Raw genomic sequence first — 13,210 nt, forward strand, 5'->3', positions numbered from 1 at the left:
CAACTGACATATGAACTCTTTCTGGTTACCAGCAGTCTAGAGTCAGTTCCTCCAAGATTTTGCCACTATCAGATTTTTTGCGGAGACAGCAGGGCTCCGTTATGGTTGGACAGATGGTAGCTGTAAGATTTTACTCACGTTTTTCTACTGCTTTGTTCTTGCTGCTGGTGGTCACTATTACCCATTGCTCGGTATTGAAATGTAAAGAAAATGAATATCCCTTTGGTGGAAGATGCTGCAAAGACTGTGCTCCTGGTAAGTGATCTTCACTGAATATCAGTTGTACTTGTTAGATGTAATATCTATCAGTTAATGATCCACAGGTGGTAGAAAATAGCTTGTTAGTCGAAAGTACCATTCGGATGTATGAGGCATAACAGAAAAAAGCGTTTGAGCGTTTCACATCCTTCTAGTTTGCCAGAGACTACTTCTATAATGTATGGAATGTAGGAACTCTCTTTGCTGAGAGAGTTAACGTTCTTTAATTTCACTTGTGTGGCTTGTGTGGCTTAGTGTCCCTAATGCGTTAGGCTGGTGTGTTTTCACTGTGGGAGTATTAGTTGAGAAAAATAATTTATGTTACTATCCTTTTGCTTGTTTAAGAAAACACAACTCAGTCTTGCATAATAATAGAAAACTTGAGGTAGTTAAGTCTGTTGCTGAAGACCATTTGAAAGCTTTTTTTAAAATAGCAAGGTTTGTGCTAGCTAAGACTTGGATCTTTTTTTTATAGCGAGAACGTAACACCATATATTAAATTGAAGGATTTTAAATGTTAAACGTACATTATTTTTTCCAATCATCTATGAGCAAGTGCCACTTTTTAGAAACTGAATGAGTCTGAATGTCTGAATATTTTAGGTCATGTAATGGTGTGTGTGTGTGTGGGGGGGGGGGGGTGGGTTCTCACAGCTGCTATAACAATCAGTGAGTACCTCCGAGAGGGGTCAATGCAAAACATCAATCTAGATACTAGTAGTATCTTCGAAGGTGCTGATTGGAACAGATCCTTATTTAATCAGAGATCTAAGTCTTGAGGTAGTTTATTGTATGTTCCCAAAACTATCGAAATCGGTGTGCTTCTGAACTCTTGAGGAGTTCATCACTATATGTGGATACAGATAATCCTTTATCTCGAGGTGTTTTGTTCCTCTTTACTCTACTCTGAAAGAACTATAACCAATTTTTCGCATTGGTATCAAATTGGCATCTGCTGCCAGGAGATTTCTGTGTTCCTTTGTACTCTCTTCCCGATCATGTGGATTCTGAGAATGGAGAAGTGAATTAACTTGTGTTGTAGTTGCTAAAAATCTCTTGGCACCAATGACACTCAAAATACAGAGAAAATGAGGAAGAAATTTGGTGCTCACGGTTTGCCTACAGCACAAGAAAATGAAAGAAACTCTGAGAATAAGGGGATATTTGAGCTCAACTGTAAAGTCTGGTCATTAAAGCTGTTTATAATTCCTGCTGCCGGTATCGCATGGACAGAAGCTAGTGAGACAGAAGGAACGTGTCTGACTCCTTTTCCTAGGCCCTCCATGGACTTGCTCTTTCAATTTGGACAAATCACGTCACTCACAAATCTTGTCATCCCAGATTGCGAGAAAGATGCTCTGTGAAACAGTGCTATATACCAAATAGGCTGGGAAAATAGAATTTGTGGGTGCAGGTGTTCAGAGCTTGATTCTAAATGCAACATGTGATATCCATTCAATGTCTGGAGTAGTAACAGATGCCTGCCTTGCATCTTGGTCTCAGCCTCACCTTTTATGAAGTGAAGATAATATCATCGTGGATACTCATAGGTGCCAACACAGTTGCATATCAAAATACAACCCCATTTATTCATGGGCTTAATGGGCTTTGGGATCTCCAGCAGAAAGATACTACAAACATTTGTTCCTGATTGCTTCACTGATGAATTGCCTGTAAATCTGTGTGGTCCCTCACCGTGTTATGTACCTGTTTTGGGGGGATTACTTTGAGTTGAATTGCATGATTGTTCTCATGGAGGAAGGCAGGGTCTGTCATGAAGCTACTGTATTACAGATATCAGACTTATTACCACAGTAAAACCTGCCTTTTTTTGCCCCTCACTCTTGCTGCAAACCCTGATATCTGAGCCATTTAAAAAGGTGATCTAGAGGAGTAATACTTGGAATGCACTGGGACAGTCATTTGGGGCATTGCCTTAATTCTCAGCAAGTTTTCAGGCCCCTGCTAGCCTGTTAACTGCTTAATTTACAGTGATTTTTATGGGGCAAAGTTTTCAAGGCTTCTAGCACTGAATCTGCTGAAGATTCTTAGCCAGTGAAGTGTGGAATGGAAGTGTGACATAAGACACTCATTCTGATGTATGGGAATGAGGAGGCTTTTTTTTTTTTTTTTTTTTAAAGTTTCTCCTTCTATTTGGCATTTGTTTTAGGTGAAAGAATGAGATACCGCTGCACCGCAACAACAGAAACGGTCTGTGCCCCCTGTCAAGATGAATACTTTAGTACTGAGCACAACCACAGCTTCTGCAAGAGTTGTACAGTCTGTGACATTAGTAAGTCAGCTGTATAGTGTTTATTTCCTTATGTGAATTTCAGAGGGAATCGCTCTTCATATGCTTCCTCGTCTGTGCTTTCTCTTCAAAGGCTGGTATCATAAAGCGCCTGCCTATCACCTAGAAGGATCAAATCCAAAGACTTTCTGGGTTATCGTTTCAGTAGCTCATATCTCCTGGTTGGTAATAATGATAGAGCCTTCAAAGGGACTTTATAACTGCTTGAAAACTGGTATCCTAAGAATTATTGCTAAACTTTGTCCTCTGTGGAGTGTTTCCGCACACAGTGGGTAGGCACTGAGTAATCTGAGGTGTGCTGTGTTCTGTTGTCCCTAGAGAAAGGGAGCATGGAGGTGAAGAAGTGCGAGAAGACCTCTGACAGAACTTGTGTGTGTATTGCAGGTTACATGCCAGATTCCAAACATACACTGGGAAGTGGTAAGTTAGTGATGGCTGACTCTCCAGCCTCTCACCTGCGCTTCAAGTGAGATGATTATTTTTTCCTAGTGCAGAAGCCGTTTTCTTCTTTCATTTATGTCTCCAAGCAAGTGTTAGCAGCAGGGCAGTTGTACAACTGCTGCTGTGTGATTTCTGAGCTTTCAGAGATGTTAATGTTCTCATTGTTAATATCCATAATTAGCCTGTAGAGAAAGCAGGAAACCTAGTCAGTTGCATACTAAAAAGAACTGTTAAGCATGTTGTCTTACTCCTGACCCGTTGTAGAGCATGATTTCTAGAGGCTACGTGGGTTTTGTTGGGTCTGTTCTAGAAGTTAGTCTATTAGTATAAGCTATTAGTGCAATTATTGTGCAACTGTCATGTAGTTATGTTGCTAACCCAGGTCCAATCCTGTCTTTTTTTTTCAGTGTGCTTACCATGTCGTGAAGGGTTTTATTCTTTAGGGGGGAATGAAAGCTGTCGACCTTGGACCAAGTATGTATCGCTGATCCAAACACACTCAGTGCAATGTTTTGGGTTTACTTCTGCAGCAATGAATGCCCCAAGCCACGCTGAATGCTGGTATATAGAATAAACTGGCAGTAGATGCAAGGAAACCATGTTCCTGATGACTCTTAGGAGTCCTGAGCAGCCTGTGCCCTGATTTGAGGCATCTGTCTGCCTTCTGCCCTTTCTCTCTTTACATGATAACAGTATTTTCAGCCTTTCCTGAAGGTCTGGATGTGCTGTTTGTAGCAGAATGCTCCCTTGCCAAATGCAGCTGTGCTCCGAGGCTGCTGGGTGCATAGATACTTTTTTTCTTAACAAAACTGGATCGCTTCAGCTTTTTTCCACGGGTAACTTTGATATCAGAAAATTACTTCTTCTTCACAGACTTGTAGAATGAAAAAAAGGTGAAGCTTGAATTTGTACTGATGAAGCCAGAGTCACAATATTCACTTACTTGTTCCATGCAGGTCATTTATAAAGTCCATATTGGAACTATTTGAAAAACTGCTCTAATTTATTTTACATCTCTAGCTGTAGTGTTCTTGGAGAAAAGACTCTTCGAACAGGGACGAAAACAGAGGATGCTGTTTGCAGCAGCCAGGTGACTCGGCCAGCAACCTCTTGGAGTGTAACATCTGCTTTGCAACTTTCCACCACCCACCGCAGGAATAACATGTCAACTGCAATGCTCTCCCCATCCAAGCCCAGTGTCGTTCCTCTTATTATTTGCTCGGATAAGAACAGCCCCACAGAAACTAATTGGGGTAAGGAGAGAAATGGCCAAGTCTAGTCTGCTGGTAGTTACTAGAGCTGGTCAGAAATTTTCGCTTGAAACAGATTTCATCAGAAATGAATTGCACTCTTTCTCAGAAGCAATATCTGATTTTTACAGTCTTTCAGTGAACCATGCACGGGGTTCCAGACTTCCTGCTAGCTCGTTTGAGAGCTGGGACTTCTAGGCTCCATGGTTCAGGGGTGCTCCCTGTCAAGCTGACTGCCTGCATGAGATCTGGAGTTCTAGGCACCCTCTTTTGAAGCAAGAAAGTCTTGGAAACTCCAGCTAAAACCATGAATCTCTGTTGGTGTAACCATTCTCTGGTTTTTCTTCAGGTCCTTTATTGCTTATCCTTATTTGTCTGATATTGCTCATGGTGTCTGGAATTTCCATCCTCCTGTTGATTATCCAAGCAGCCAAAAAGGAGACTAAGAGGAGGCCTTGTAGGAACAACCATCAGGGTGAGTTGCTTTTTAAGGAGAAACCATATAGAGAAGAGAATAATCAGGACCCCCTAGCTGAACTTGGGTAATTGTTGCCATCATAATGAAATTACTTGACTGGGTAGCATGGTCTCACCTGCAGTTAATGCCAGTATTCAAGTCTCTGGTCCTCTCTGGTCCTGATGCACTGGAGCTGTCAGCGTCTTGGGTTTGTATTGTAGGGGACAGGCTCCCCTGCATGTTACCATGCAGGAAGATTAATTTATTGGGTGTGCTGATGGAAACAAATGTGAAGTTGTCTGTACTGCTTTTGAGTGAATCGTTAGAGGCCATTAATTCTGGTACATTGACTTGATTGTATATTCGGTGTTCTCTCTCTGATTTTTGTCTCCTATCTTCTTTCTCCCTGCTCCCCTCCAAAAATAATATAATAAATTTGAGCAGGAACTTTAGTACAGAGAGGATCCAAAACTACCAGTCTTCAAAAGAAGTTCACGATATAGTCTTTAGCTCATGTAGAAGTGAACTGTCTTGAAACGTCTCCTGCAAACACAGGCGAGGTTTGACTGAGAAGAGCTGAGCGCTCTATTCAGAACCAGGTAGCAGCCTGGCTTTTGAGTCAGCCCACAGCTGGCTCACGTTCCGTTCGGAGAGCAGTGGTTAAAATATTTTTTTCCATTGTTCCTTATGCTTGATGTTTCCTAGCATTGACTGGAAGGACAAGCAGTGACTTGGAAGTCACTCGTATGTGCCTAGGGATCCATGCAACTAGAAAGTCCCTGGCTTCCCTTTGCCCTTCCTCTCCTATTCTGTACTATTATTTTTCTTTTTTTCCTGTCTTTCAGAAGGAAGGAGCTTTCGAATTCCTATCCAGGAAGAACAAATCGACTCCAATTCCAGTCTCATCAAAAACTGACTCCACATTACATTAGTGTTTCCTGCATTTCTGAGCCCATCAATTGTAACAAGTAACATGACAGAGTATTCTGTGGCTATATATGTGGGTGTGTGCAACTGTTTAATTGCACTTCTGTTGCTTTGGGTCTCCTTGATCAACCCTTAGGCATCAAGACCCTTGGGAGTAGCTGTTCTGATGTAATCACGTGATTCTTTCTCTCTTAGGTGGGTCCTGTGCGCAACATCCCTGTTGCCAGGCCCCAAGTAGGTAACAGCCCTCTGGGCATCTCTAACCAATTCTGTGTATAGTGATAGGCAATTATCTTTGGACTGAAGAAATTGTTTACAAAGCTGTAAGAGCTAATCACTCAGGAGGTGAAGAATGGGGTGGGGAAGAGGGAAGAGCTGCTTTATAACTCAGTTTACTACTTGTCCTACAATTCTAGGCTGCCAGGGAGGGTATGTCTCTCTTCTCTCGGTGCAGCCTTCTCCAGTATTTCAGTCTAGTTTTTCAAATGAACTTTCTTCCCTTTAGGTAGAGAATTCTCCTCATGAACCTAGCTAGCTTCCTTTGCACTTTTATATTTTCATCTTCTTCTCTTCTCAGTCAAGACGAGTTGCATATGTTGGCTGTGCCTGCAGAGACAGAATTGCTATAGCTAGCAGTTTTGGTGCTGACGCTGCTAGCTCTTAGCTACCAATTTGAGAGGTGGCTATTGGGTGCTACTTCTCTTTTCTGCCTTTCTCTAAACTGAGGCCTTCAGAAAATATCATGTTAACATACTGAGCAGTGTCCCTATAGTTTGGCCAACAAATGGAATTACTCATGATCGCAGGGCAGCTCCAGATCTCCCAAGTGTTTGTATGTGAAGCGTGCGGAAGGTAGAACCTGTGTACTCACTACTAAAAAGCCAAGGGAATGATAATTTCTGATTAGAACCTTTAGGGACACTGTAGTTTAAAAAAGAGGAAAGGTAAAGTATAATTTGTCTGTCTTGCAAACCTTATTGCTTGTCATGTGTAACTAATGTTTTTTCCACAAGCTCTGCACAAGCAACATGCTCTTGTGTTTCCTCTTGGTGAACATCCTGTTGTGGTGAATGCCCTGGTGTGCCCATCCTCAGCAAGGGTGAGCCTGCATCAGTCAAACTTGGACTTCTCCAGAGTAAAATAGTTTAGCTTAAACCACTTCTGTGGGACTTTATTGCTTGCTTGGAAGTAATACTATGAATGTAGGGGAACTCACAAATGAGTTTGGATCTAAACAGTACTCTGGATTTGGACAAAACTTTTATACCTTTTGTTTAGGTTTAGGAGCATATACTTGGTCATTTAGAGTTTTTTCTGCTGATGAATGATAACTTTGTGATGGTATGAAAAGGTCCTTTGGAAGTGATTCAGAAAAGAGTAACTCCCTAGGTGGTCTCTTTTGATAAGAGACCATAGCTGGACTTAAAATAACACAGGGCTGAGCCTCTAGAACTTTGAGGGCTGCATTTTAGCAAAGACATGCAGAGATTATCTCACAGGAGGTAGACACCCAAACTATGCTGTCACGATTCATATGGATGCTCACCTTCTGCATGCTGTCAGGGAAACCTGCACTTAGAACTAGAGAAGTATTCTTGGTCTGGTCTGTGTGCATTTAAAATACACCTGGATGTGAGCCTACATATGTTTGAAAGCTAAGTTTTCCTTCAGTAACTTTTTCACAGGTCAATCAGTTTGTAGTTTTAGAGAGCATGCAAATTTTAGATAGCAATTTCAAAAATCTGAAGTGCATGAGAGAGACCTGAAACGTTATTGCAAATAGTTTTGGATGGAATTTAAAATAGCTCAGTGTAGAAAGTTCAAGAAGCAGACATGAAAATTATTATGGAATTCAGAAATGTTTTTCACTTTAAATATAACTCTGTGGTAGATAACTTAGCAGAGATGTATGTATTTTGTATGCATAATACCAAAGCATATGTGAAGATATGCATCAGGAGATGTATTCAAGAATACAACTGGTGTCTAGAAACATGTTTTTAAACATATGTTTTGTTATATGTTATACATATGATGTATTTAACAGTGTTTTTCTATACTGAAGTGTATATACAATGTATATAAACATTTGTATTATATACAAGGTATAATAGTGATTTTTTTTTGTCAAATAAATTATGACAGTGATCGGGATGCCCATGTATGATGTGTATGACTGGAGAGTGGAAACAAGCAAGAAGAGGTATTCCAGTGTGATGCACTGGTTGGGTTGGAACATAAAGTGACCATTGACTTTTTTTCGTAGCTTCCTGTATGAAGGCCTTTGAACCTCCTAAGAAATGATTCCCATAGTAAGGGATCCTCACACTGAAGATCCTAAGACCTTAGCTTTATGTATTGTTTTTTGTGTGTGGTGGGGTGTTTTTTTGTGTGTGTGTGTGTATGTGTATGTGTGTGTGTATGTATATATATATATATATATATATTTTTTTTTTTTTTTTGTCACTTAGAGGCCTTTTGGACTACCCTTTATCTTGGCTTGGAGTGGCATCTTGTCATGCTATCTTGCCAGCCCTGTGAAGGGTACCCTACTGCTCGCTAATTAAGCTCATTTATACTGTGATGCTGCACCATCACAGCTGCTGACTGCTATGGGTGTAGCCTGAGACCCTGGACCTTGACTGTTCCTCTGAGTCTAGTGCTAATTGTGACAGTGTATAAGTGTGTGTGCTTTTGTTCTATGTAGTCTTGGCTGAAGTCTGCCAAACCATTGCAGAGTTTAGATCTGGCCCCAGTGACTAGCTGTGAGAATGGCTCTGAGAGATCCCTGCTCTTGTTGCATGAAAGTGCCGTTCTTATGAAAACCAGAATGGCCGAATGGTCAGACCTGTGGCTTAGCAGGCTTAAATTTAATGCACTGCCTAGCCTCTGCCTTTCTGGGTAACTTGAGCAAGTTGTGTGGTGCTTTGCTCTGTAAATCAGGCCTGGTAGCAGTTCTGACCTGAGAGCTGCTGGGAGAGTTGAGATGGTAAGGCTCAGCCCCTTCAAAAATGCAGAGATCAGTGTTGAATGTAGAGGTCTCTGGAAGTGTGTGATGGCATACATGCTGTCCTCTTGCAGTGAATGAGATGGCAGAATACAATGGATGAATCTGAGAAATGGAATCTAAGGAACACCCAGAAAGTACCTGGAAACAATGCTTATCAAGCTTGCAGGTTGCACTTTGGAGGCAGTAAAACTAGCACTATGTTTCCACAGAGCGCTCTGAGCAAGGTGCCGATAACCCATAAGCTATCTGAGGCTGTGGGTTATATGAAGAAAACAAAGCTTGCTGGAGCAAATGAGCTGTTGACTTGACAGAGGTGCTGCTATGACAGCAGAGCTCCTCTGTGGTGAGGACTCATTGGCTGGTTCTGTGAACCTTGCACTTGATTTCTGCTGACTTGGCTGTGCAGGAAGATGACTGGGTGCATTGTGTTTCTGTGCCTTCCTACAGCCTCCTGACTAGGAACTTTCCTGGAAACTAGGGCTTGATTTCCCTCTGGCTGAAGAAAGAACTGCCCCAGAAGCGCACAGCAGAGCTAGCATAGCTGAGGACAAGTTATATTTGCTTGTCCCCATTTGGGAAACTGAAGATAGACAGTGCAGTATGTTGTGTTGCTGGAGGCCTGTAACAGCAAGCTTTTGCGCACTGTGATTGCTGACTGTTGTGTTAATGCATGCCAGTGAGCCAATCTGTGCTGGGCTCTGCTGCTATAGAACTGCTCTATTGAATGACTGTGCAGAGCTATAATCTTATCAAAAGAATTAAACCATGAGAATGCTTGATAGGATAGGAGGCATTTACAAATTGATTTTTATCTTTTGAGGATTTGGGTGTTGGTAGGTTTAAACAAATTAATGTAGCTATTTCACTGTAAATAAAGGAATAATAACTTTAAGAATTGGTTATTTTCAACCATGTCGCTTTCCTGCCAAAAGGCCTGTCCTAGTTTCTCATTCCACAATAAAAACTGTAGAACCAACATGCTGTAAACCCCACCGTCCTCACTAAAATGGCAAAAGGTAGTTGTGTTAACAGGAGGCAGAGAGTCTTCAACAAACTGGTGCTACTCACACTTCTTTCATCCTGCATGCCAGAAATGAAACTTTCCCTTCTCAAAGATAGGGGCCTGTGTCTCAAAGTAAGTTTGTGTTTTTCAGTCTTTGAGACCTCCCCTTTTTGAGCACTTGCTAAGAGAGACGCAGGGTTTATAACTTGTGCTGCTGCTTCATCTAAGCTGATACAGGGCTGTACTAGAATTTTTTAAGTGTAGTGCAGTAAGCTAGGGTATAAGAGTTTTTAGGAAAGCCACAAGCATCTTTTTCTAATTGAAAGAACACTCCTTAGCTTCTTTCATTCTGCAAACTAGTCAAACTCTCTGCTTTTAGAATGAACAGTATTGGCACTCAGGGTGGTTCATAGATCTCTGATTAGTAAGTTAAATGCATCTCAATCACCACAGGGCCCTGATTCAGTAAGTCACATATGCACAGGCAAAACTAGCTGCTTGATTGTTTTGAGAACGAGCTCTAAAACTAACAAATATGTCTATAATTTTGTTTTTTCTAGGTAACTAAGAATCTAAGAATAAAGGTTTTTTTTTTTCATGAATTGTTTAACTTCTTTTCAACTGCTTGCCCTGAGTTACTTTCATTTCAGGCCTTGTGTGCAGCCCTTGTCCTTGGTTGTAATTACTTCCCTGCAAGGACAGAGATTAGGGCGTGAGATTGCTACAACAAACAGGGAGGATTCCCTTCTTTACCAGCCCCTCTTCTCCTTGTAATTTCTATCTGAATATTTTTTTTTGGTGTCTCATACATATAAGGCTATTGCATATGGCTGCCTGTAGTTTTAACAGACCCCTTTCTTTAAGATGGTTCTGCCTATTGCTTTGTTGCATTCAGCTCTGGAGAAGAATTAGGACAGGCCCAGACAGTATTTAGTTGGAAAAAAAAAAAAAAAAGTTTTAAATGAGCTGGGTCTTCCAGCCCTTGGAAGCTCCTTTCAGACTGCAGATATGACAGTAACATACACATATGCTTTGGTGGTTATTCTCATTTTTTTAAAAAAAAGATATGGGCCATAAGTTTATTCTCTTCATCTTCACTTCTTTCTTTGTCTGTCTTCTACAAATGTATGACAAGTTTCTGCTGCTGTAGCTACTCTAGATCCTTTATCTCATGCATTTTTCTCTTCCTCATCACATCCTCCTGTGACTTAGAAGTGCATCAAAGTGACTCAGGTTTGCCATGAGAGACTTTAAAAAGGTCACATCTGATATATACTGTCAGCTGGCAAACTGGAGAGGAAATACACAGCTTGGTAACGTCAAGGAGTTGGGGTTTTTACCTTGTCTGGTTTGGTTTCCTTCTGTGAAATGTCACTGTTACATTACTACCCAGCCTCTCTCTTCCCTCCATGGGGATTGCATTTGCAGGGAGTCACAGTGTGTGGTGGCCAAGTTGTGCAAACAACCCAGAGCTGTAACCACAAGCCTAATTTCATTGGCTAAGGTGGAGCGCTGATGAGTGTATGATGGAGGCCCTTAACACTACTCAAAGGAAAGATTTAGAGGTCTTTGCAAAGCCCTAATTATTTCAGGGTGAGAAGGATTTAACTTGCCCATGGGACCAACACATGGCCTCGCATGAACCACCCCTGCTCCTGCCACGCTCTTTGACTCCTGCGACCCCAGGCTTACCTAGTGCTTGCAGGGCAGTAATTCTCCACGTGTGCCAAAAGAGGGCAGGCGTTAGCCGTGCTCCGCAAAAACTGCAGACTCTGGGAACTCCCAGACTAGCTAGCCCTAGTCACTCCAAAATCTCGAGGCTGGTCTAGAAGTTAGCATTGGAAAGCAACGTTTAACAATGTTGTCCTCTAGTTTCAGGCTACAGATAAGTCAGTGATCCTTAAACTTTTTTACCCCACTTCTTGGACAGGACTATGAGAGCTATCGCTATGGATGTGATGTCCTTCTAAGGAGGTTGATGTCCTTGTGTCCCATACAGGGTCATATTCAGTGTGTGCTTGCTGCAGTGTGGGCCTGCACCCCATGCACTGGGTGTTCCTCTGTGCTTTCTGCAGCCCGTCAGAACAGCAGTTCTGCCACAGGTTCCCTATACGGCAAGTCACTTCACCTTGTGTGCTCCAGGACCCCCGTGGGAGAGCAGGAGAACAGCCTGCTTTCCTCAGGGATGCTGAAAAACTCAACTTTAAAACCTTAAATATTTTAAGGTGCCCAAACATCATGGTGGTGTAGGCCTTACCTAAAGAGCTGGCTATAAAATGAATTTGCCTGAAATATGTCCAGCTTTCTGAGCACAGAGTGCTCATGTGCTGAGAACTCTGAGGCCTGCTCTGCTGAGTGACTGGTGGGTGTTTCTCTAGAGGAGTTCATGGTTTTCATGGCTATGAGCAAGGACACAGGTAGTGTGTTTCATTTTCTTTCTGGGCACTGAGATTTTGCCTGTCAGCCTAGATAGGATGGGATTTGTCATGAGCAAAGAGAGTCGGCAGCTGTCCTTTAGTTGTTTTGTTATGAATCACAGGGAATCTTCTGCAGTCAGTCTAACTAAAAGTCTGGTGAGAGCAAATGTCGCTAACAATATGACTTCCCCTAATCTTCTTGCTCTTCTGTGCAAACAACGCCTGACAGAGGTTTTGCACTAAGACCAGCCTCCAGCCATAAAGCTGGGCTAGCATTCTGGCAAGGGTCAGTGTGGAAAATGCCTTGAATGTGAGCAAAAAAGTACAGGTAGATGAGGTTTTTTAAATTTATTGCTGTAAATAAGAAGTAACGTGCTATTTGGGCTATGCCAGGCACAGGGGAAAATCATTCTTTATTCTCTAAACTGAGAACTAAGAGATTAGCCACAAAGAGGCCTCCATTGCAGCAACCGCTATCTCTTAGAGGTATGATATGCTTCCTCTGTATCAGGTAATGATTTTAGCCCGTAGCATCTACTGATTTATGACCTTAATGGGACCTGGAAGGCTGGTCACAGAGGCAAGATTCTCCCACTGCTACTTGGGAGAGTCCTACCATTGCTGCAGAGCTCCTTTGCAGCTGTAGAATCCTCTCTCTAGGAAAGGTCCAGGATGGGACTAACGCATTTTGCAGCTGTGATGGCATAGTGAAGGTCTCTATAGCTAGACTGACCAGAAGTTGGATTCTAAGAACATAGGCAAGTTTTGACAACTGCATGTGAATCCTTTAGACAGCAATGGAGTTTCCTATGGTGAGACAAAAACAGCTTGAGATGGCGCTTACAAGGCAGTTTATACCTCAGTCTAACATATTTCTTAGTCATTCAGAAATTGCATAGACTTCATGTGAACAAACTTGTAGGAGAACTGCATGGCTTACTGCTTTGATCGCCCGTTATGGGTAATCAGCACAATCTCAATGTCAGGAAACCAAGTACTCTCCTTGGCCTGTGATTGACGACATTAAGTCCAACCAGTGTCAGTAAAGCCACTAAACTTGCAAGAACTAATTACACGTTTGAGAAATGATTGTACTCTTCGCTTGTTGTTGTTGTTGTTATTCCCAAAAGGTTAAT

General features: G+C 42.0%; 1 protein-coding gene across 3 annotated transcripts; it reads left to right on the forward strand.

The window, feature by feature from the left end:
* Positions 1 to 96: 96 nt before the first annotated feature.
* Positions 97 to 7,798, forward strand: TNFRSF4 (TNF receptor superfamily member 4). 3 transcript variants are annotated; one of them, XM_009671508.2, is made up of 7 exons: positions 97 to 255; positions 2,429 to 2,551; positions 2,888 to 2,989; positions 3,418 to 3,484; positions 4,031 to 4,263; positions 4,610 to 4,735; positions 5,563 to 7,798. In XM_009671508.2, the coding sequence occupies exons 1-7, from the start codon at positions 102 to 104 to the stop codon at positions 5,631 to 5,633; spliced, it is 876 nt and encodes a 291-aa protein (XP_009669803.1). In that variant the 5' UTR covers positions 97 to 101; the 3' UTR covers positions 5,634 to 7,798. The 3 variants fall into 3 exon arrangements, with proteins under 3 accessions (XP_009669803.1, XP_009669802.2, XP_068772315.1); XM_009671507.2 differs by having other exon boundaries at positions 5,566 to 7,798; XM_068916214.1 differs by having other exon boundaries at positions 2,954 to 2,989.
* Positions 7,799 to 13,210: the final 5,412 nt, after the last annotated feature.

This window comes from Struthio camelus, chromosome 21 (genome assembly GCF_040807025.1).
Source record: "Struthio camelus isolate bStrCam1 chromosome 21, bStrCam1.hap1, whole genome shotgun sequence".
NCBI lineage: Eukaryota > Metazoa > Chordata > Aves > Struthioniformes > Struthionidae > Struthio > Struthio camelus.

Excerpts from the sequence above, each read along its gene's own strand:
- TNFRSF4 (XM_009671508.2), top strand. The coding sequence starts at position 102 with ATGGTTGGACAGATGGTAGCTGTAAGATTTTACTCACGTTTTTCTACT. Across the intron at positions 2,990-3,417 it reads CAAACATACACTGGGAAGTG|TGTGCTTACCATGTCGTGAA; the intron begins GTAAGTTAGTGA and ends TTTTTTTTTCAG. Across the intron at positions 3,485-4,030 it reads AGCTGTCGACCTTGGACCAA|CTGTAGTGTTCTTGGAGAAA; the intron begins GTATGTATCGCT and ends TTACATCTCTAG.